This window comes from Amia ocellicauda, chromosome 1, assembly GCF_036373705.1.
Source record: "Amia ocellicauda isolate fAmiCal2 chromosome 1, fAmiCal2.hap1, whole genome shotgun sequence".
In the NCBI taxonomy this organism is placed as follows: domain Eukaryota; kingdom Metazoa; phylum Chordata; class Actinopteri; order Amiiformes; family Amiidae; genus Amia; species Amia ocellicauda.
In genome coordinates this window covers 20324560-20349610 of record NC_089850.1, presented here as the reverse complement: position 1 = coordinate 20349610, position 25051 = coordinate 20324560, and the positions used below count along the sequence as shown (strand labels likewise).

General features: G+C 42.9%; 1 protein-coding gene across 1 annotated transcript in view; it reads left to right on the top strand.

Annotated features, from left to right (window-relative positions):
- rps6kc1 (ribosomal protein S6 kinase polypeptide 1) overlaps positions 1-22921 on the top strand; it is a 53549-nt gene extending 30628 nt beyond the window's left edge. The window contains exons 12-16 of the mRNA XM_066698040.1: positions 586-2217; positions 2505-2594; positions 16455-16537; positions 20737-20832; positions 22568-22921. Coding sequence (XP_066554137.1) covers positions 586-2217; positions 2505-2594; positions 16455-16537; positions 20737-20832; positions 22568-22669 — 2003 coding nt within the window. The 3' untranslated portion in view covers positions 22670-22921. The remainder of the gene's footprint in view (positions 1-585; positions 2218-2504; positions 2595-16454; positions 16538-20736; positions 20833-22567) is intronic.
- The last annotated feature ends 2130 nt before the right edge of the window (positions 22922-25051 follow it).

The following is a 25051-nucleotide window of genomic DNA, read 5'->3' as shown; positions in this document are numbered from 1 at the left end:
GTTTTAATGAGAGTAATATGCTAATAGCTCTTGACTGAAAGAAGGCCGTACAGTAAGGAAATAAATAGACATTTAAAGTTGTGTCTTGTATGCACCAGGTTGCTGTTTTAATAGATCGGCCTTCCTGTAATAAAATAAAGACGCATCAAAGTAGAGGCTGGTTGCCAGGAATGAAAGCTTTGCATCTGCCATCACATTTACATAAAGCTGCAAGTCTTAATTGCACGCATTTTGATTAGTCTTTGTGTCACACATAATATTAAGACCTTAAGTGGGAATCGCAAACTTTTCCTCTTCCTCTGAGCAGTTACATCACGGTATCTTGATTTGCTACAAATGCAATATGGTGCAATAACAAATGAGACAAAATGGGGGTCTGATGGGGGACTGTATATGGTAAGTAAATGTTTGGGGTCGTTGAAGTCGAGATTCTCTACCATGTTAATCCTGGAGCAAGGCTGTGCAGTTGGAAGGAGGGTTGGGAGGAAGCACACAAGTGTGACTTTGAAATCTGGGCACTGTGTGGCATGTGGATCTGTGACGCCGGTCTCATGTACATGTTTTGTTTTTATGTCATGACTCCAGGTGGTAAATTGTGGTCCTACGTGAGCAAATTCTTGAACAAAACCCCGGAAGAGAGCTTTGACATCCCTTTCATTCAGAAATCACACACGACGCCCATCCACATGGCCGACCGCCTCTTCGTGGAGCTGGATGACGACAGTGGCAGCACGGACTCCGGGGCGCTGCAGGTCCTGCCTCTGAAAAACAGCCCGACTGCCAGCTCCCAGGAAGACAACAGCATACGGGAGGAGGACGGGCAGGAGAGTTCACGCGCGCTGCTGGACTCCAGTGCCTCGTCGGAAGAGGAGTGCACCAACAGTTACCTCACGCTGTGCAACGAGTACGAGCAGGAGAAGGTGGAGCCCGTCACCCTGGCCGACGAGAAGCCTTTGCTGAAGGTGAATGGGGACAGCCTAGACGCTCCTGACGCGGCAGATCTCCTTCCTGCCGCAGCCGATGGCGGCACCACTGCCTCCTCCTCCTCCAGACCCCACTCCCTGCTGAGCAACGACAGCCTGTGCTCGCCCATCAGTGCCCAGGAGCTGCGCTTCTTCACGGAAGATGTGGGTGCCGAGGTGTTCAGCCCCTCTAGGAGCAGCGCCGCAGAGTCCCTGGACCAGTCCAAGAAGAGCCCCATGGAGTTCTTCAGGATCGACAGCAAGGACAGTGCCAGCGACCTCTTGGGCCTGGAAGTGGGAGACAAGCTGTCAGGTCCGAAGATCAACCCCCCAAAGATACTGCATGCTGCGCCCGAGCTGGAGACCGGTCCACTGGAGCACAGAGGTGTGACCGACTGCACCACCTTCGACAGCGATGCTGGCTCCAATGAGTCGGTCCCTGTTATTTCGTTCAAGGAAGCGGCAGTGGAGGACGTGGGGAGCGGCCTGGATGAGGGCCCGCCTCCTGACCTCCTGGTGAACCTACCGGGCGTCTCAGAGTCCGCATCAGAAGAGCCGGCTTCAGATGGCTCTCTGCTAGTGGACAAGTCTTATGTCGGGCCTCCGCGGCTCGAGAAGCCTGACGTCCTCCAACTCCACCACCACCTAGGCAAGGATCCCCTCCCCACCACACACTCCCCGGGGCCACACTTCCCCACATCTGGAAGTGCCCTCGCCCACTCCTTGAGTGCCAGATCAGAAGAGAACGTCCTGGAGCGCTTGGGTGCTGCACTGCAGGAGCGCTGCGCACTTTCAATGTGTGAGGAGGCGACAGAAACAGGCCCCGTCAGCTCCGCAGCTCTCTCTCAGGGACCCGGCGCCAGTGCGTCTCCTTCACATACGACCAACACAAGCTTGACCGAGCTCTCGTCCCGGGCAGATGTGAGCGCGGTGTGCGAGGTGGGGGGGCGCTTGGAAAGTTGCGACTCAGAGGGAGGTGGCGGCAAAGGGGTTCCACTCTTTGCAGGGGAGAGCCAGGCTGATGGAGGAAGCATAAAGGAGAGTCCGGTTGAGGAAGCGGGGAAAAGGGACAGGGATGTCTCCCAGCTCTTCAAGGAGCTAGATGAACTCTTAGTCCTGGCCTCCCAAGCCCACATCCCTGAGATGTACGTCCAGCGCTGGGCAGTGGAGCTCGTCCTCGCCCTGGAGGCTCTCCACCAAGAAGGAATCGTGTGCCGAGATCTGAACCCCAACAACATCTTATTGAATGATAGAGGTCAGGAACTTTTTTTTTTTTTCTCAGCAAATGCATTTCTTTTCATTCGCTCTTGCTTCTAATTAACTGAGTAGGCGTTTTATCCCGTAATTAGTATCTTCATTTCCTGTCTAAAGCCTCATTATGAGCGTGGCAAATTCACCCTGAGTAATAGCTCCTAGTACTTAATGATGCCATTATTCTTAATGATACTGTTTTTAGCTACAAAGGAATAATTACAGTTCACTTCTGCTGGAAATGCAAAAAGGGGGGAATTGTTTTGATTTCTCCTGTCATTTTGTTTTTAGGACACATTCAGCTCACATATTTCTGCAGGTGGAGTGAAGTTGAAGACTCCTGCGATACTGAAGCAGTTGCCAGAATGTACTGCGCCCCAGGTCAGAGAAATCATACCTCTGAAAAGCTGCATGTGTCTGTCACGTTACATTTCACTAACTGAATGCATACAATTAGTCAGAGATGTTTACATTATTCTACTGATGGAAGCGAAATGTATAGATCAGTATATAGGTCTGCATCTTAACCGATCATCTTGGATTATTCTTTATGTTTTGACTGTGTTAGTTAATGCATGAAAGTGCGCACTCGGCTTCACACTTCACTGCCTTTGTTCACACATGCGCGTTGTGACTGTGCTTCATATTTTGGGTATTTGTAAGTCGAGAAACGCAAGATAGAGTTTTTGCTTTAAAAAAACAAAAGAAATCCCTTCCTCATTGTCATGTTGTACATGCACACAAATCGCGTTCTTAAAAGGCCCAGAACGTTTCTAAAGTATCTCCCTGAGCGGGGTGGCCAAGCTGGCTTGGAGGAGTGCACAGAAACGCAGTAAAGGAAGTTGTGAATGGCATTCCATGACTGCTAATTGTATTCAAGATTTTTTTTTAATTTTTTTTTTTCCTTCCTCCCACAAGTAGGTCATTATGCCTGACAATGGCTTCATTCACAGCAGATTTTCTTTTGTCAGGTCAATACAACAGTCATGCCATCTACTCCATGTACTGCACTGCACGGCCTCTTTAAACACGAGACCCAGCTCTGCATTAAACAGACCGCCTGACCGCCTCCCAACATGACAGGCACTCTGACAGAACATAAACCATCTTCATTTGATAAAACGGCACCTTATAGGAAATCATATTAAAACGTCTGGTCTCACTCCTGAGTTGGTCCCTTACCCACTTCAGTAAGGCAGTGTTTGTTTGTTTTACCCATCAGTGAATCCCTCTCCTTTCACATTGCTGCGTCCACAGGAATAGCATCTCTATTTAAAATGCTGGCTTGGTTAACCCTTCAAAAACACTCTCACACACTCAGACATCAACAGTTTGCCCACAGCCTCCAGTGTTGTCTCCTGTATTAAAAACTTTGGCTTAACGTGTGTCTTGTCACTACAGCTCAGACTACCAGAGCAGCTGATATGAGATGATGTAGTCCAACACATTGATGTCATTGTCAGTTGTTCTTGTCATCAGCGTCATTTCTGTGTTTTTAAAATGACACGTCTGTCAGGGTTAACTGTTAGCAAACAGTCTGAAATCTCATCAGAATGGCACCACAGAATTGTGTAATTGCACAGCAAAGTCCAAACACTGATTGGGGTAGCTGACATCACTCGATTTTCAGGGTGTGAGATCTGCAGCATAGTCCACCAGTTCAGAGAAACATCACCTGTTATTTACAAGACCCAGAATGCAGTATATAGCAGAAGACCTGAAACAACACATTGAAGGTGTTCGTCAACTCCCACTGGTACCCCTTTCTCCCAGAGCGCACTAGCTGCTCATGCCTGAAAGGGTTAAACACGTCCTGCAGGTCCAGAAGGGTTCAGGGTTATAGCCGCTTACACACAGAGAAAACAAACGCGTCACATTATCTCACTATACCATCGACTCTCTGCACCTCAAGGATATGTACCCCCAAATGTAAGTTCACCTTTCTTCATTGTTTGTGTTCTTCGAGCAAGGTGCTTTGTAAGTCCCCTCTTCAGTTACATCCAAGTAACAGTAAACTGTCCTCACCTATCCAAGGTGCCTTGAACCATTCTCCCATAGGGCAGATTTGTGCCTTCCTGTCATGTTCCCTTTATTATCAGAGGTGTTCTTACTGCAGCACATCCTTTAAGTCCTGACTTCAGGAGTGACCTATGTGGTGCTGATGCGAGGATAACCACAACGCTTCCTTCTCCCAGCTCTGTAGTCATTTCCATGTTCTTCCTCATGCTATTCTTTAAGGATGCTATCTTCAGGTTCTGCTTTCCCTTGTTAGACCATTTTTGGGTCTTCCCTAATATTGCAGTACTGGGACAAAGTGAAAATGTGAAATGTGAAATGTGAAAGTGAAAATGAATAAATAAACACAATCTATGCCAACTAGATGCTCTTGGAAGATGTTGGGAACAGTACAGGCTTAAGAAAGACCACATTTGAACATGTTGTAAGTGATTTATGACAGATTGGTTTATGAGAGATGGATTATCATTCTTTTTCCCTCACTGCATTTCATTAATTTACAGAAAACCCAGAGTGTGCGCCTGCATTTGCAGGAGTAAAGGAGCTCTTAATCTGCCCTTTGTCCTCAGTGCAGATTTGTAAAGTGACCTTTGTACCAAACCCATTCCTCTCGCCCCTGAGCGCTGATTCCATGCCAAGGTTAATGCACCGGTCCTCTGTTTGTTTAGTGTTATTTTAAATGAGGGGCAGCTTCCACAGGAACACGTCCGTGTTTTGTGGCACGTTGTAGGGTTCTGGCCGAGTGTCTTTGGAGCAGACTGTGGTCTTGAACACGCAAGCAAGGCTGGCACCTCAATCTTCACAAAAAGTTCAACTGATTCCTGGAAATCAGGACTGGGAGCTTAAAATACTTCCTTTTGTTGGTTTACACATATAGGAACATACTGGAGTGTCTGCTCATTTTATTAATTTTATTAATAATAATAATATATATATATATATATATATATATATATATATATATATATATATATTTTTTTTTAAATATACACATATATAATTGTATGTATTTATCTATCTATATATGTGTGTCTGTGTGTGGGGAGAGAGAGCAACAGTAGACCCAAGTGCTGCTCCTGATGATGAGAAGTGTATGTATGTTGTATAATCATTAGGTAGATTGTGTGCGTTCAATTAACACTGCTGTAACTTGAAAGACTAAAAGAGCTGATTGAAAACTGAAGGAGTTACATGACCAACCTTTTACAAAACCCTGCCAAAACATTTCTTTCATTTGAAGTCGATAGGTTGTAAGTAGTTCGCTGATTGACCAAATGTGGGTTATACTGTGCATGTAGGGGGGAAAAAAAACAAATGTAGATAATATAATGTATATCATTTTTTTCTTATTTCTTTAATGGGGAATATGAAAGCTATTACACGGATTGTATGATCCTTTCTTGGACTTTGCACTTTCATTTGTTCAGCTTTCCATTTGTGGGCTATTACGGGCGGAATCTTAAAAGTACAATAAGTCCACATTTTCCTAATTTTATTGAAATGGGAGATAGTGAGGCAGGAAAAGGAGGCTATTTCCAATCATCTAAAGAAGCACTCTTGGAATTGGATCTGGTGATGAAAATGACTGCATGTTCTGGGAGCCAGACCAGGGAAGACTTCAGTGGTGTACGAAGCAAGCAGGTTAGGGGGGATTGTCTGTCTGGCTTCCACTGCGATGTAAAGTGCATCTTGTTTTAATAACTTGAAAGCATGTTTTCAGCAAGTCCGAGCACTAATGCCTTTAAGCATGCTGACAGTTTATTGCCATTTACCAGAGAACCAAAACATATGGCAAGGTCTTCTTTTAAACATAAATAAATTAATGAATTAGTAAAGGTTAAAAACAAACCAAAGGAACAGACAACAAATTACCACGTGTTTGTCAGTCTGCTCTTATCCCTAATTGAAGGCTCTCTGCGAAACTTAACGCTTCTGAAACTGATTACAGAGGTTTGCTTTGAAACATGAATAACATCCGTGTTGGGACAGATATAAATGATGGATTCTTAACAAACTTACCTTTTAAGCCATTCCCTTGTAAGACTGGGTTATGGCCGTTGTGTAGTTTGTGGGATTTAAAATGGATACACAAGTGATTAAAGAGCACGTCCCAGCATCCAATGACAGCTCAGTCTCAAACAGATTTCTGAACAATTGTGTCAAATATGAAGAGCGGTTACTTATGAAGGCATTGATGTCTGTCTGGTGCTTTTTGGGAAATAGGGAGACCTTTTAGTGTTATTCAGATCTCGGCTAATATTTGTTTACAGACAAACTGTTTTTTAGTTTCCTCTGGCACCAGCTGATCGTTGCAGTCGTTTTGTGGGAAGATAAATACCTGTTTTTAATTAGATATTTTTTTTAATGGGGTGCTACAATATATGATACATTCCCAGTACAATCTGTTAGCCAGACGTACTGTAATGCAATTGTTGTCTCTTTATGGACACTACAGTGTGGAGACCAGTTTTCAAGAGTGTACAGTAGCATATACCTATGCGAGGTGCTTTGGGTGGCTTCACTGGGACCACACACAGTAGCATAATGTTGTGTAATGCTGTGTGCTGTGACTATAGTTTTGTGTTGCGCCATGCTCTGTGCTGTGCGGTAACTATAGTCCTGGTTTGTGCAATGCTCTGTGCCATGCTCTGTTCTGTGCTCTGAATATAGTTCGTGTTGTGCCATGCTCTGTGCCATGCTCTGTCTAGTTCTGTGCTGTGTCCTATGAAGGTTCTCTGCTTCAGTAAGTTGGAGACCAGAACCAGAGCGAGTGATCTTTCCCTCATTAAAATAGTGTGTGGCACTGCGGCTGAAACGGATGCATTAGAGTTTGGCTCTCCCTGTCAAAGGCAGAGCTGCACTACAAGGGAACAGCCAGCAGGTGAGGCCCTGTGCCATCAATGTTTCTCTCTGCCTCTCTGACACTTGCATGGTCGATGCTCCTGCTGCCTCTCGGAACATGTGCATTTAATGTTTTACCAAACTCCCGGTCACACTCCGCTGGGTCAGCGTTGAGTTTGGCCAGTGCCTGTGAGAGCACCAGTAACTGTCAGTCTAATGCCAAGCACTGGGCTGGAATTAGAAACAAAACCATTGAAGGAAGCCCAGTTTATTAACATAGTTTTTCTTAATCACTCTGAGAATCGGAGAATACAGTATTTTATGAGGTTTACAGTACAGATTGTGATGCAAAACCTCATTATTATTATAATTATTATTATTATTATTATTATTATTATTATTATTATTATTATTATGTTAGTTGGTGGATGCACAAGTAAAACAAGAATTACCATTGTAGGACACTTATTTTCCAGTATTTGTGTCATATAAATTATAAATAATATGCATAAATATAATTAATAATAATAATAATAATAATAATAATAATAATAATAATAGAATGCAATTACACTCCTTAAGTTTTCCTTTGTGTGAGAAAGTTTTAGTATTCTTTATTTTTCCCTTCCATTTGTAACATTGTCTCTATGTTTGCAGTGTGTGCAGGCCTGTGTTGAGGCCTGCACCTGGATGCAGTAGATTGGCTGTGTTTGCAGGTGTGATTAGCCCTTCTGAGGGAATGCTGGGGATATTGCTGCAAACTGATCCGCTCCTTGATCACAAACCCAAACAAGCACTGAAATCCCTATCATTCTCGCAGCACTCGGGAAAATTGGCATGAGGCAAAAAAAGGTAAACTGACATAAAGATTTAAAAACTGTGAATACACACTTGAACCTAACAGCTAAACTAACAGATTTTTTCTGATTTGGAGGATTACTGAATAGGGAAGGTAGGAAAAATACATAAAATAAATAAATAAATAAATAATGTCAATAGCAAATTTGTAATCCAAAGAAGACTATTGCATGTTTTTTCTCTGTGTGTGGTTTGCAGTTGCATCAGTAATCTTGAGGAATAAGCAACACTTGTGTTCTTGCTGCCTCATTAGTGCCAGGTGACTTGACGGAGAATTAAAACAAAATGAAACAAAACAACAACAAAAAAAGTAAATACAATATGTTTATATTGCTCCCTGGTGGGTTGCCTACCCCCTAAAAGTCCTAGTGGGAGCTGCGGTTTGTTGCTCATTAAGCATTTCGATCTTCGAGTGTAACAATCACACTTCGCTGGAGTCTGCAGATGGGCAATATTTTGATGAGGAATTATCACCAGTGTGTGACAAAAATGATTCACTTCTGTTTGAACAGGCCTTTGCTCCTTCTGGCCCTTGGGGGATACTTATCATGTTTATGTCCTGAAAACATTACCCACCTGCTCTGTACTTTGCATTATCAAACAACGTAGCTTCTTATCTCCTTTACTTTAACGTCCTCCTGTATTTTGAGAAAGAAATTCCCGTAACAAACTCATTTACGATGACAGATGCATGAACCCCAGCCAAGAGCTAGCAGGGTGCTTGGTGCCGTCAGTCTATAAATAACATGGGCCCGTGAAACAACATGTTTTCAACAAAAGCGTGGAAAACTGAACTAGTAGCCTGGAAATGCCAGGGTTGAGTCTGCATTTGAGTTTGTCTGCACATATATACTTTGCACACTGCAGAAAAAGTTTTTGAATATGTAAGATCAACTTAACTAATTTTCCCCTTTTTTTCCACCCCATTTTTCTGTGTGCGGGTAGTGCTATGCCTTAGCAGTTATTTGACATTATGTCCTTAGGTGTTAGACTTGCTATCGAAATACAGATGCTTCTTCATATGGGCTATTAGGAATTGACTGAGAATTTTTAATAAAGAAGAAATAATTTATTTCATTCTTTGTACTTCAGTTATGTAGATAATTTTTTCTAGTCTTACCTAGATCTAGTGTTTAGAGTACATGCTTTTTAATGTAGAGTAGAGAGAGAATAAATGCCCCCTTAGGCTACATAAAAAACAAGGCTTTAATTCTCAGATGATTGGTGTTAACTCTGTGAGGAGTACTGCCGACGATCTAAATAGCCTTTTCCCTCCTAAATGGCAGTCGTGTGTGCTTAAGAAACTGTAAATCTCCCTTGGTGCTCTTGTCTGAATTGCCTGTGCGGTACAGAGCTGTAATCAGGGTAGCACTAAAATGCGAAGTTATTGTGGCGGCCTTGGTGGTTGATTTTGTTTATAGCCTGAAATTTAAAACTCCGACATTGTGGGACATTACTGTGAATCAGGGCTGGTTAAGAGCGGCCTGGGAATGTCTTCTGTGGCGCCATGGGATTGGATCTGATGCCGTGTTAAATCCTCTGTGTTAGTGTGCGTCTTTGCTTGCAATGTAGACCTACAGCGTTCTTCATACATCAAGAATGAAATGTTAGAAGTGGAGTGTCTGCAGTGTGGCTGTTTAGTATGGTCTTACATGCATGTGGATGCTGTTTTAGCTTTTGGGTTTCCAGATGGTTGTTGTTGTTGTCAAAGGGGGGTAAAGTGCTACGGGCCTACCTGTGCCAGCAGCATCTATGCCACGGTTTGTGATGTTTTTTGGTTGTGAACATTTTCTCGAGCTCCAGAAAAAAGAGCCTTCTTGATAGAAGGTGTCTGACATCAGAGGAGCTGCAGAGAAAGCTGACAAGTTGGTGACGATTTGGAGCTGCACAGTCTTTCTGTCCTTGATACCAGTGTAGATATAGGGCTGTTTACCTTCGATATCAGATGAAGGCAATCGTGGGGCTCTGGACAGAGGTGGGGGGGAGTTGTGAAATCAAAGTGTGTGCATAAGGAGGAAGGGAGGGAGGGGGTGTTGTGTGTGTGCTGTTGGGGGGGGTGCTTGGCGTCAAAGTGTTTGAGAAACTGTGACATAAAGGGAGCACCTGAGCCCTAGTCCAAAGAGACTGGTCTCTTGTGGGGATAGGAGGCTAATTCACTTGCACGCTCATTAGACTGCAGTAATCTTTCTTTCACATGATGACTGTATCCAGCCACAGACAGACACTGTCAAGGGTTAGGGACTGTGGAGCGCTGTGGAGCGCTGTGAGCCAGCAGGGCAGATGGGGCGGCAGCGGCAGCCTGGGAGCTGCCGTTTGAAACGCAAGATCAGAGCACAGGCCCCTCCCCCGCGGCAAACTTTCAGCTCTTCCCTTATAAAAGTGTGCCGGAGAAGAACCAGAGGAAACGTGTAGGAAAGCACGGACGGGAGCAGGCATTGTAAACCCTGGTGCCGACCGTGGAGAACTTTTGCCGAGCACAGGGACATGTGTGGCACATGAACAGGGAATCCAGGGGTAGACGGGCAAACTACGATGCAGGTGAACTGTGGTGAACCTTTTGGAAAGGGTCTCTGCCTGCCTGTCTTTGTCGAGATCACAAGGAACGTGACAGATGAGATCGAGTGTCGGTGGGCTCTTTTGCTCACCTGCATGTTTTAAAACAAGGCGCTTGAAATAAAACTTGCACATATAACATCAATATATGGATCACAGCAGGAATTAAATCTGCACTGTACCCGGTTTATTTTTAATACAAAGCCAAAAGGGGGCTGAGTATGGCTTGTGAGTAACATAAGGATTGGCTTTTTTATGATATACTTCCAATATAGGTTAGTTGTGTCTTACCCTCATCCAGAGTAAAGAGTTAAAATTCTGCACATAGTTTTTCTCCTCCTCCTCCTCCTCCTCCTCCTTCCATGGCGTTTGACACAATCAGCCGCTTTCTTTGCGAACAATGCCTCTTATTAGTTTTGGGGAAGCTGGTCTGTGCCTTCAGTATCTTAAGGGGAAGAAGAATAGTTCCCTTCATTGCTTAAACCTATTTTTCTTAAGGGACAGGGGAACTCCTTCACTTCTAAATGAGGAAGAGGGGATTCAATCATTTGTAAACTTGAATGTATCACTTCGCTTAAACTCCTTCCCCCTTTTTTGTGTGACTGCCTGTTATTTATTTTGCTTGCTACAGTTATGGGAGAGAATGTGAAGTAAAGCAGGTGATCAGTGCGATTTACCTGTAAAAACGGTTGCTTGTGTTTTTGGCATGAGGATTTTTTTTTTTTTTTTTTTTTTTTTTAAACAGTTATTTGTAAGTACTGTGTGACTTGTTTATGATTAACAAGGCGTGAAGACAAAGGATGTCTGTGTATATCGATACAAGTGCTGAGGCCACGTCTTGGTCTCCTTTTCTCAGCCTTGTCGCTGTGTCTCTGCCAGGCCCTGAGGAGGGACTCATGACCATTTAGTCTGACAAGACTGAAAATTAAGCCACCAGCTTTATTTTTCTTTTCTTTTCTTTTTTTATAATAATAGTTGTTTTCCCTTAAGCTCTTCTAAGGAAATTTCCTTTGTGATGACTGCTGACCTTGCTGAGAGACAGTAAATGTCCTGCTTTACTGGAGAGAAAGGGAAAGAGAGAGGAAAACATAAAAAACACACACATACACAGGCACAATCACACCGGTACGTATGTAAGTAAATGAGCCTGATTTAAACTGGCTTTTTAATTGTGCAGGAGCTTTCTCCTGAGCAAGGGTCACGACCGCACAGTGACAATAAACAGCGTTCCTTTTAAATCCGAGCTGCCCGCGCCCCTGGAGAAGAGCAGTGCGCTGTGGATATCTTGTGACCTTGGCGGTGGAAGGAGAGCTCCACTGAGAGCCAGAGGCGAAAGGGCATCGTATCCAATCGCCAGTCAGCTGAGCCGCCAAGCTTTAAACCACACGCGGAGAAAAAAAAGTAAAAAATAATAATAATAATTTGAATTCTGGGGGAAGAAGAACGACTTCAGGCCGTTGCTTCTGTTTGGTATTTTTTCCCCTAAAAAGAAAAAGGAAAAAAACAGAAACGCAAGCCATCTGGTGGCCTGAGGAGTCTCCAAGTTGACCTCCTTGTCACTCTTGCTGTCTGTCCTGTCTCCCTAAACAGTTATGCAAGACTGAACCCACGGCACAGAGCCAGAGGAAGAAGAGTGTCCTTTCACCTTGGGAAATTACAGGCAATGAGACCTGACAGTTAGAGGGTTCATTTTCACCTCTGTCTGCGGGAAAAAGAAAAACCTGCGTTTGTTCACGCAAGAGGAGAGCTGATTGTCCTTCCCCTCGAAACGCAGTTCGCTCCAAGATCTCTCTGCGAAAATGTAGAGCACAACAAAGACAGACAGAAGAGCCTGCAAACTGCTCCTGGATAGGAATCGGCCCTTTCTTCGCCTCTCCTTTTGTGTATTGTGAAAGGCATGAATATGTACAATGTACAATTTTGAAGAAGTCTGGGCAGGTCACGCAGATGGCAGTGAAATGTTTCTATCCAGTAACTCCCCCCCTCTCCTGCCCACTCCCCTTTTGCATTTTCTTGATTTGACTATATTTTATCATGCAAATGATTCATTGACAAGACAGCCACCCTGCTCCTTACTGCTGTGGTCTGTCTTGTTCCATTGGCAAAGGTATTGATGCCAACAAGATTAATTTGTGTAACAGCATTTACCGTTAAAAGTCGTTGTGTGGGCTTAGTCAGTAGCATAATGCGCCCATCCCATTTTTAAAAAGAAGAAACTATACATAATACAACCAGTGATGGATTTGAAAGCAATTGACAAAGCCTGTCTGGTCATGAAACTTTTTTTTTTTTCCTCTCTTTCTCTCTCTCTCTCTCTCTCTCTCTCTCTCTCACTCCCCCCATCCCCCCCCTCTCAAAATGTACATGATGCTGCCTTGGAAGTAATCTAATTCCCTCTATTTGTGTCTTCTGTAAGTGTTACAATGGCCGACGTAGGGTAGAATGTGGGGGTGGATCAATAAATGAAAAAGCATGTTATGTTAGATACAAGAAGATGACCTGAACATCAAAGGGCTCTCTGTGATCTGAAGGCTGAAATGTCAAATATCACGGGAAGACTCTGCTTCTTTAGAGTACAGTGAAAAATTCAAGACTGGGCAGTTGGGTTCAAGCCGTCCTGAATTGAACTTTGACACGTAGCTGTGTACTGCTGCAGTCATTGATTTCTGTTCAGTGGCAGTCAACGTAACACCCTTTTTAGTTTCCTCTATGCTGGATACATCGTTGATATGTAAGTATAGTTTAAAGAGCACTGTTTATTGAAGTAAATGAATCAGCTGAGTAACACTGATTGAAGGAAGGACTGCTGTAAATGCTAAGACACACACACGCACAGAGCCTGCTCTCATTGCAATCAGCTACACATATATATTCGTTTTTTTTCTGGACTTGTAGTTCGGAGGCAGTTGACCCTTTGCTGGATTTGTAGACGTGGAGGATGTGCTCTTGCCAGTACAAAAAAGGGGCAGAGGGAAATACAATAAAGTAAAATAAGATGACAAACGAACAAGCAGAAAACACTCCACCATCTTTTAATGGCATGTGTGACAGGTTCCACAGTGCATCCCTCCACCTGGCTTCCCTCATGACCTTACAGCTGGGCAGTGCTGGTGTCTGCACAGGCTCCTGAGCTCAGGATGGGAAGTCTCAAAGATTGTCATAGGAAGCTGCACACTGATTCAGCACCAGAGCACACAGTTATTTATTGAAGTATTTATTGTTGGCACTGGAGTTTGAAGTTAAATGTCAACCACATGTCATTGGAATCAATCACATATGATCTGAAACTTCAGAGGAGGAGCAGGACTGAATCTGTTTAGCCAGAATAAACAAAACGGAAAGAGGCAGAATGCTCTCATGAACCGTGGGGGTTGATTAATATTCGTATTCTGTTTATAATTATTATAACCATCTTTGCGTAATACAGAATGCACTGTAGCCCACAACAATGCCAGACAATGGGCTCCTCTTTGTGGTAAGATGGCTGTTTGATACATAGCCTACATTCTAAGTACTTTTAATGTCTCCATGCTTTTTTGGGGAGGGGAGCAACAAATATATACTTTGACATCAATTAAGCAATATAGGTCCCCTAAATGTGTTGCATTAAATGTAAAATGGCAGGTTGTGTGTCATCAATTGCGCACATACAATTCCTTCCTCAATGTTCTGACTTAAGTACAGTTTTGTCTTTTTTGTTTTCAATGTAGTACAGTAGTCTATTTTGATCAATTTGAATTCAATTTAGCCTTGCTCATGCTCCCCAGTGATTTATATTACAGTGAAATGTATCCACACCGTATTATCACACAAGCCTGACAATCTGTGCATTTTATCTCGTCACATCACTGAGCTACACACAGGCAAAATGGTGTTGCTGCTGCCTTGTCCAGTTTGAAACATTTTGTTGTCTTTACAGCAGGATGTGCCGATCGATTCCTCTGTCAAAACACAAAGATATTATCTCCCGTTTTTTTTTTAATTTAATTTGTTTGTCCTCTAACTGCAGTGAGACACACTGTACCACAGGAAACTCGGCGCAGATGAAATGACGAGAGCTGAATGGTTCTCATAGTGCCAGACTTTTTCAAATGCAGTTGTTTCTTCATTTTTTGTTTGTTTACTGACATTTCAATAGGTTCTGATAATCTAATGAGACTGATTCTGAGCAGCCTAACAGTCAGCTGAGAACAGTTTTCTTCCTGCGATTAAAAGATTCTGGGACGCACAAACAAAAACACATTTCTTTTTTGTTTCGTTACTGAATCTCAGGGATTTTGTCGCTGCTTCCCGTCTGGCCTTGGAAGGACAAAGTGTTACCTTTCTCTGACCTTTTTTCCTTCAAACTTACCCACTTGTGGTGCCGTCATGGCGAGCTGAAGGTGTCAGATAGGAAAGTATCACAATCCTGTTGTTTCCTCTCTTTCTTTATTGAAGACTTTCCTACCTCTTAAGATTCTGTCCTTGTTTTTGGATTGGAGAGCGACTCTTGGCCGCTTTGTTAGTGTTTCAAGCACAATGTTGTGTTGTAAGGTGTTACAGTTCTGCATGGCTGAATTCTTTTTTCCTGTTTTTATTTATCATCACTGTTCTTAACCAAAGCATAGTTGAACATTTCATGCTTGATGCTGGTGTTTGATTGCTTATGCAGCCTAAACATACCTGAAACCCTTATTACACTTCAACAAACAACACTATATGTGCATATGCGTGTCCAAAGCACTGTTTTCCCTTTTTTGATAGCTGGTCAGTACAGTGCAGGTTTACATGGGGGGGAACAGTCTTACTGAAAAACCCCAAAAGACAGCCATGGTACACCTGAGCAGAGTTCTTGCTCATTTCTGTGTGCTCGTCAGACCAGCTGCATTCATCTACATTCCCATTAACAGCAACCGGCGTTGAACCTGCTGGCAAATGTTGGTATTATTATCCCGGCAAGTCCAGTTCGCCAGAAAGGAGATCTGATTGCTGCTGATCAAAGCTGTGAGAGGGAGAGCGGGGCTACAGGGGACGTTTGCAAGGCTCTCTGGACATAACCTGCTCGCCCTCATCATTCTGACCCTCTGGGTCTGCAGCGGAAGAGGACTTCAGGAGGTGGAGAGATTTAATAAGGGCTCCTGGGCTTCTCGGCAGAGCGAGCGCAGTGTTTCTTACATTCACATTGCTCGTCCATGGGCCATCCCAGTCTGTCCAGGCAGCTTGATTTTATTTTATTTGCTTATTTCTTTGTTTTTGAATAATTGAATAATCAGCATCTCACAAGATCCTCGGGGGCCCGGAGGGGCAGCAAGACGAATCTATACACAAACAGCGTGTAGGTGGTCATTTTGACCTTCTCTCTAGGGATGAACAAATTGATGTCAATGGAGAGTTTGAGCCATCCCCTTGACCATCCTTCTATAGATTAAGCATTTCGATAAATCGATACACCAAATATTATTTTACAGAGTGACTTCTAAATGCCAAGAGGCACAACAAAGCAAATTACAGCAGCTACTGTGTAAGAGCTACAAGGTCTAAAGTGTAAACTGACTAATCAGCAAGTTTCAAAAATAAACCATCTCTACGTTAGAGGATTGACTACAAAGTATTTCCAAGCTTTAAAGTTTGAGTTTAAAGCTTTAAACATACACACACCAGGAAAAAAACTAAAACAATCCAATGTATGGGCTTACTACATAGAGAAATGAGTAGTGGTCAGATACAGGCAATTATGTGAAAACTATAACAATCCCTTCAAGAAAGGGAGCAGGCAAAAGCAGTGGGAGGTAGAACACGTTAGTACCTGGCTCAGAAGACACCGCCACAAAAACACAGGCAGCGCTGAACTGGAGAAGAAACGCAGAGTCTTCAGTCTATGCTGGCAGTCGCTGTGAACAGAGTGCGCGCTAACGCTTGAGGCATAAGCTTGGTGGATTGGACTCTTATGAATGTTTTTTTTAGTTTTTTTTTTCCTCTGGTTTCTTTACTTAGAAGTTGGAAGCATATGTGAGGAGACAGAAGCCTGCGACTGGTGGAGCTTGGGCGCCATCCTGTTTGAACTCCTCACAGGGAAGGTAAGTGGAGCATAGCGCACGGGTTTGAAGCGGCCGTGCAGCCTTGCAGGCCTGTCCGCCTGAGCGTGATCACATCACCAGGTGTCTGGGCTCGCTGCTGGCATTCCTTCTCTCGCTATAACCATCTGAGTGAAGAATCAAGAAAGTGATATGAAACCCAGCACACACACACACACACACACACACACACACACACACCCTCCCCCTGCTAATGAATGTGAACCGTTTTTCTTTCCCGTCTCCCTCCTCACTCTGCTAGTGCAAACTGCCAACTTTAGCTAATGCGTTGCTGGAATTAACTGGTGCTTGTCACTGTGCTCCACAGCATCGTACAGCTGGCATCTTTGTAGGCAGGTGGGTTGGCAAGTTGCTCCTTCCAAAGACGTCGTGGTCCTGCAAATGTCTCCATTATGTTATTTCTTTATTATTCAATTTTTTTAAATCGGTTTGTTTATTTAAACAGCTCAATTGGTGACTGCCTTGTGCACGATGACAGGACTGTTAATGAATTAATATGAACATGATTGTGTTTGATTTTTAAATTCATTCATCAGAATATCAGAATATCAGAATAAGTGTGAATGTAGGTCTTCTTTTTTTATATTTGTCAGTCCAGTTATATTTGTGAGCTGTTATAATTTAATCTACATCTTAGATAAGTAGCAGGTTCTTTGGCCAGTATGGTTTCCTGCAGTATAAAACTGTGAGGGACATACTTTAAAAATAAAACAGAATATGCCTCGTGAAACTTAAAACTTCCTGCAAAAGCAGTGTTGTGGGATTTGGTTCAAGTCACAGATGTCTTTCAGCCCCCTAAAGATGTTCTCCACAGGAACACTTTGTAACTCACTAGCACAGTCTCCAATAGACCCAAGCGAGGGACTGGAAGAGAATCCGACATTAATTCTGCTGGAATTCAGAAGGATATTCATCTGATCGGCTACAGGATATTCCAGCATTCATTCAGCATCCACAATCAAGATCCACCGGGCTACAGATTTCATTAATAGAGGAGCCCCCCACCAAAAAATAGACGCACAATTTTGTATGATGTGTGTTTTCCATTTATAGCAGATTTTTTGGGGAAGAGTATTTAATTTATACGGGACTAATCCTAAAATAGGGATATTACAAGAGAAACACAGTTGTGGATTATACAGATTAGGAATTAAATTATTTTAATTGAAAAGCATATAGCAACACTTTAAATTGATTAAACATCTGTCCATTCAGTATTTGAAATCCATTTGTAAATAAATGGACACACACACGCATAACATAACCACACTTCTGCCAAGGACCGAAAGACCTCATTCCATCTACAGATCATAGTCATATTAAAATGTGCAGCTTTGATATAAAAGTAATGTTTGTTTGATGCCACACCACATCCAGCAAGGAGCAGACAGGCAGTAAGTGATAGCTTGGCTTTTGTGTCTGCACACACAAATGCACATAGTAGATGAGTAACAAAATTAGCCAAAAAGCAGTTGAGAAGTTGATGGAAATCTAGACAATTGCACTTTATTTCTGGGGTGGGGGGGCGGACTCATTGCAATTTGGCACACATCTGTATTCTCCTTCTCTCCTATTCTCCCCTCTCCCCTCCCCCCTCCCTCCGCTCTTTGAGCTAAGACAGCAAAGGATACGTGTCCAGGCGCCCGTGCCGGTTTGGCACTTTCCAGCTGTGCCAAGACATTTCAGAGCCAGACGTCTCGGCAGCTGCTTCCATCTGGTAGAGCGAAAGGGTGGAAAAGAAGAGGCCAGATTTATAGGTTATTTCATAGGTCTGGGATTTCGTGATCCAAGCTGGCTCACCCGCACAAAGTTATCCGCTAGGACAGGGAAAGGTTGTCCCCGTCTCTCGGAGGGCGCGGGGGGCGGGGAGTGGGCAAGGGCGGCCCCGGCTTCTGATTTATGCAGCCGTCCCATTCTTCGGCTGCAGCTGCGTCCACCCGGAGAACCGACAGAACAAGAGAGAGAGAAAATTAAATGATTCTGTGGTTCCTCCTGTGGAAATGACCACCAGTAAAAATGGTCATCTCAGTCTCCGAAGCTGAAGAATATATTTGTTTATGTATTTATTTCCTTGTTCATTGATGTATTGATCTATTTATTAATTCAGTCAGTCAGTCTCAGGATACAATTCCTGTAACAAGCAACAAACCTGCTTGTCCGAAAAGGTAGAACGGAATCGTGACTGCTTTTGATAAGCCATGCCAAGCCCCTGTACACAGTGAGGGCTGCTGCACCATGCGCTATGAAATCAGACATGCCCGTTCCAGCTGCCTGCAGTGACAGTTCAGTTAACATCCCGAAGGATTTATGGGACACTTAATGGCTTAATCGTGATGTTCTCTTATTGGAGGGTTTAAAAAAAAATGAAACCATAAAACATGTAAAATGATGTTTGTTGAATACTGTTCTTAACCTTGTTCCAGACGTTGATTGAAGGGATTTAATATATATTTCCACATGGCCTGTGGAACAAACTATATAAACATCTGTCTCCCAATCTTGATCTCATTGTTAACTGCACCCTAACGCACAGCAGCCGCAGAAACAAAACGAAAGGCACATTCCATGCATCCGAAGACAGGCCCTTCTGCCTCGAGCCATCTTAACTGATGCTGGGAATCCAGCCATGTTTCCCAGACGATATTGTAATAGTCCACATGAGTATTTAACAGATCCACTAACTGACGTGACGGTTTGTAGAGTGCGGTTTGTATTGACAGTTACATGACTGCTGTATATTTATTTTCATGGTCAACGAGATCATGCACACAGATACAGAGACCAGGCGTTTGTAGACTTTCTCAGTTTATTCCTTACAGGTATTTGTCATCCCTGCCTTACTGTTTGCCGGGTGCACACGCGTGACATGCCTTTTATCTGTGTGTCTTGGCTCTGGCTCACCAATACCTCGGCATATTCAGATGTCGATCACACCAGTGTGAGCTCTCCTCCTGGGGGGAAGAAAATGATAGACTGCGTGTGGCCGTGGATGGGTTATTTGAGCTATGTACAATTACTTCGCTCCACCAATGATGAAACCCTTCGGAGACTGAGGGTGTAAACTCATACTCTACTACCCACAGGCTTGAGAGCGAGCGAGAGAGAGAGCATGAAATGAATTAATTTTGACATCACTAGGCCTGATATTTTGGAAAACAAAGGGGCCTATAAACGCTGCCTTCTTAAGGACCATCTTTTTAATCTGGCATGTCGCTCTTAACACGTTTAATCTCTCCGCAGTCTTCCCTGTTGCCTCGGCTCACTGTATCATAGGCAGGCTGCGGAATTGTGAAGCATTGTGCCCCTTCCAGTCCCCCCCTGGCCGCCCAGTCAGCTGTCACTGCACTAACTCGGCTCGGCAGCGCCCTGGGCCTCTGGTCAGGGTTGCCCTTGTCAGACAGTCTTTAAGACCCAACCATTATCAGCAATAGCACTGCTCAGAATTGAAGCTGATTTGAGCTTTTTTTTTTACACACACATGTACCTTATAAAAACATGCTTTCATAAATTTGTAGTATATTTATAATACAATATAAACATAAATACGTGAGTTTTCCATATTGGTTCTTTCTGTGATTCCTTTGTCTGCCTTCACCTTTTCTGTGAGTGTGAGAGGGTTGGGCAGGTCGCTGCACGAATACACAAGGAATGGTCTTTCTCTAAATGCAGTTAAGTCGTAGTCGTTAAGGTATACCTCCCCACCATACGTGATTCACTTACTCCCGTGGCCACTTCAGCACATTCCCACACAGGTGCACGTTATCACTTTCACTTACATTTCAGTCATTTCATGTTAAAAGTGCCTCCTAGGATCCTGCCAATGCTGTGCCTAATTAAATCCATCCTGTAGGTTACAGAAATGAACCCACATATTAATCTGCTTGGGTAGTAAACACGTTTAGAGGGATAAGATGCATAAAACGAGGCCTTGCTTGAGCCGGCATCCTGAGTGCCAGCCCAGCATTTCAGCTTTGTTTCTTTGTTCGTAAAATTTTTTTTGTGGTTTAAATGGCACCAGTTGAACAAGCAGAGACAACTATGTGCAGGATTTGCAGCGTTTTTAAAAAAGGAAAGACATAAAGAAAGGATAAGAGAAGAGAAGAGAACGCAGGATTTCAGGGCTGTGTTTCAGGTGGATGAGGAGATGAGCAATGTGTTTGTGTCTTTGTTTCCTTCCCCAGTCGCTGTGTCAGTGCCATCCGGCAGGAATCAATCGCCACTCTTCGCTCTGCATGCCAGACTATGTGTCAGAAGAAGCCAAATCCTTAGTGCGGCAGGTAGGCAAACAAACAAACAGAAAAGGAGATGAAAAAAAATTGCTTTTTTTTTTTTAATGTTTTGGTTGTTTTTTGTTGTTGTTTGTTTTCTTGTTTTCCTTTTGCGTTTTTATATTTTAAGATTGCTGCTGAATTTCCACAAAGAAATGGCCCACGGTAAGATCCTAGCTCATTGCGCTTCCTGCCGTTTCAGAGCATCCCTTTAACTGAAATTGCTATGCGTTAGATCAGTGAAACACTCAGAGAAGTTGGCTAGTAAAAGCAATGAGCGATGGTACTTTTAGAATAAAAACTTGTTTTGGGTTTGAACCCTTAATATTTATGATTTTGTTTTATAAATTGCCTTTTCTGATCACTGGTTTCAAAGGCTTTTATAATAATTCAAGACAAACTTGACAAAGCGTGATAGATAATTTGGTATTTTAATTTTAAATGCAGAATACCTGACACTGCATACATTTCTGTATTGACTAATTGTTTTCTGGAAGGCATTGAGTTCTCATTTCTTTCAGTACATCTAGATCTACGAAAGGCTAAGGCTGCCATTTTCTCCTTAAGACAAAAACTCAAAACACAAGGTTAACCTTTGTAAAATCTGCATGGCCCTCTCCGCAGAATGTCTGCCTAATGTGGTCTTACCCATAACAATGATGCACTGAAGAAATTCAGTCACAAGACGTACTCTTTCAAACAGATTACATTATGAACAGCCTCTTAGTAATTAGAACGAAAATCCCCAAGGACCAGACATTTAACTAATGAAAGCGGTATTCAAATAAAAAAGGACGTTAATAGACAGAAATTTATTTAATAGGGATATACGTAGGAGGGAAAACATTCTTATGAGAAGAGGCTTCTTGCGTAAGGCCCAGCTCCATACAGTTTATTAAATGAAGATCTTCTCCTACCAGTTTCAAGGTGCATGGAAGTTCAATGGAAAAGCAGACTTGAGGATTATTGAAGATATGATATTATAATTAGTGATCCAGGGATCTGCTATAGTAATTAAAAAGCACTCTCGTGGCTAATGTACAGAGCGCATTTGTAACTTGTGCGTCAAACAGAACACAATATAGATGCACTATCCTTTAAAAAAATGCAATTATATTAAAGGAGACAGCCTGAGATAATTGTTGCTTCTAGGGTTGCCAAAATATCACAATTACACAGCATCGAAATATGTTTTTCCCACTGCTATTGAAATGTTAATATCTGTTGCGACAACATTTAAATGAGTTTATATAATTTTAAGCATTGCAGTTGACTAACAGTGTAGGGTGGGATCTGAGACAAATTACACCCCTGTTACAAGGAGGCTTCATCAGTTTTAGGATTTATGAGCTAACAGATCTTGTACACACAATGCTGATGGAGTGGAACAGCAGTGCTTTTTATATAAGTCAATCTGCACTTGCATTCCTGTGCCTGTTTACTCCACATCATAAGGCAACAGGCTTGACAAATGTAGCACCTGGTAGCAACCGACTTCCCGATCTGAATGTGTATTTAGCGACAAAGTGTCTTCTGTGTTTTAAAAAACACCACAACATGTCACTGTAGATTAATGCACTGCAAAGTCACCACTTTAACCCTTTATGCTCCTACAGTCACAACAACTCATTTCCAATCTTCTCATTTGAACTATAAATGCAAGTGCAAGTTAAAACAAATACAAATGTATTTATGTATTGATAAATGCATGCTGACCAATACTTTCCTCTCTTCTTCCCGGCAGCTCCTGCAGTTCAATCCGGTGGAGAGGCTGGGTGCAGGGGTAGCCGGTGTCGAGGACATTAAATCCCACCCGTTCTTCTCCAGAGTGGACTGGCCCAAGTAACTCCCAGAGGAGATCCTCCGGAGAAAGCAGCGCAAGGACAAATCCCGACCAAGAAGCAGCTCAACTGGAAAGTGCTACGAGAGCTCTGCCCGTGTCCCTTCCTAGAAACTGATCACAGTCCACGTGTACAGCAGGGCCCGGGCAGCGTGTGGCGGAGGTACCGTGCAGGGCAGATGTACTGTATTTTTCTCTTTTGTTTCATCTCGTTTTTGCACGGTTTCACAGTACGACAAATAAAACGGAGTACCGTAACTCCTGTGAGAAGATGCAACTTTTTTAAACAGATTTTCTAAATGAAAAGCCATATTAAGCTCTATTTCGAAGAACAACGAGAGCTTCTCTACAGATTTCGTCACTTTTGGTCGTTTGTTACAATAGGGTTTTTTGGTGTCACGTGTTCAGCAGTCAAACACAGTCTTTTAATGAAGTTTCCCTCGATTCTCCCGCTCGGCTGCTTAGCACACAGTCACGCAGCCTCGAGTTTCTTCAGCAGGAAGTGGGCATCTGTGTCTACACTACACCCCTCCCAGGACAAAGACAACCCAAATCGCCGAACATTAGCTTTGAGCAGCAGTCTGGGGGGATTCCTCTGATATCTGTCATGTTTACAGCAGGCACAGAGGCAGACTTCAGACATCGCCCCTCATGTCAGGACAAGGCAGGACGTCGGTTCTAGGCAGACAGGCCACATTATTGGTAAGAGCCAGTGTAGACAGTGTAATTATTATTATTATTCTTGTCATTATAAGTTATTTACTGCCATGGTTTTAAAAACACTAACACGATATGTTCTACATATAAAAAACATGATGAGGGCCGCATCATCACACATTATATTTTACACATTGAGTAACCGTGAACTGTGTAGTTTGGCTGAGGTGGACAATGAGGGCACCACAATATAGCAGTCACCTGTGTGCTGTCCCTCCAGTAAGAGACATGAGAAACTAACTGTTACTATTCCTTGTCCTTATATCATTATATTGCTTTTCATTCTCGATAGTTGAATTTCAGAATTTAAGGTTTTGCAAGCGTTTCTATAAGCAGGAGGTCCTCTGTGTGACTGTGCTCCTCAGGTGATTCCCAGAGAGCGAAAGGGTGCGACAGCAATGCCAAAGAATGAATTGTGTTCGCACCCGACCTGCCATTTTAAAATAATACTTAATATATTTCTTAGGCTTAAGAAAGCCCCCTTTGGCAGCATCAGATTTGAAATGGAACACATAAATAAATAAATGTATAACCTACATCGTGCCGTAAATCACACTGAGTAAACAATCAATCAAGTGTTCTCCTCTGAGGTCATCCCAGAGTCCACTGCTGTGTTGCATCAGTCTTGGTGTTGCTTTGGTTTAGAAGACAGAAGGACTGAGGAGTTCCCCCTGTGTCCACTAGTGCCGCACACCAGTGTCCCCCCGCCAGGGCGTTGGACCTGAGAACACCTGGGAACGTCCTCATGAACGTTGACTCTAGTTATATTGTGGTAAATCCACAGGGAAGCGTAGGAGAGCAATGCAAAATCGTGGTAAAGCCTGGTGAGGTGACTGTACAGACATTGGACGCCCTGGAGAAAGTGTCTAATTATTGTGCCAAGCTGCCTATGCCACGTGTGACATCACTGGTATCACCTCACATGCAACTCAGTTTCTCTCTGCTTCTCAGAAACTGAACATTCTCTCTCAACTTTTATTTTAATAAATAAGATTAATTCAATAAACATTGCTTTTTAAAAGTGGAATTCAAAACCTACATGATGTCTCTGCGCCACCTAAGCTTTCCTGGGACATATCGGCTGCTTCGTCGGTCAGAAGAGGCTGGCTTATATCTTATCGAAATGTTCATAATCCTCTACCCTCGGATCACCAGATAAGGGACTCCTGCCACACTGTAGAGAAATCACATTAGCTGCATGTTTTTGTGTTCACAGACACTACTAGTGATCATTACACATGACCCTTTTGTATCACACAGAAAAGTCCATATTCATAAAATATTAACATACGCCTCCCTGCATCCTTATTTAACTTAACAAAAGTAAATTAAAGTCTTCATTTCTATTTATCTTTTTTTCATGTTTTTAATAAAGAGGTGGTAAATTTAACAGCATTTAATGTTTTATGAATATGCGCTAGTAATGTGTAAAATAAAATAAAAAGATAATAAAAAAAATTAAATTGCATTTCTGTACATAAAGAGCATCTGTGTGGGCGGCTCGTTCCTCAGCAGAATTGTATTCACTAAGTGCAGATAATAATAATAAAAAAGTAAATGAATATAAACAAAGGAAAAAAGTATCTGTTTAACACACAACCCTTACAATATGATAACAGTAAGCAGTAGCAATGTTGTATCTTTAAGGCCTGGTTTTGTATCTGCTCAGAG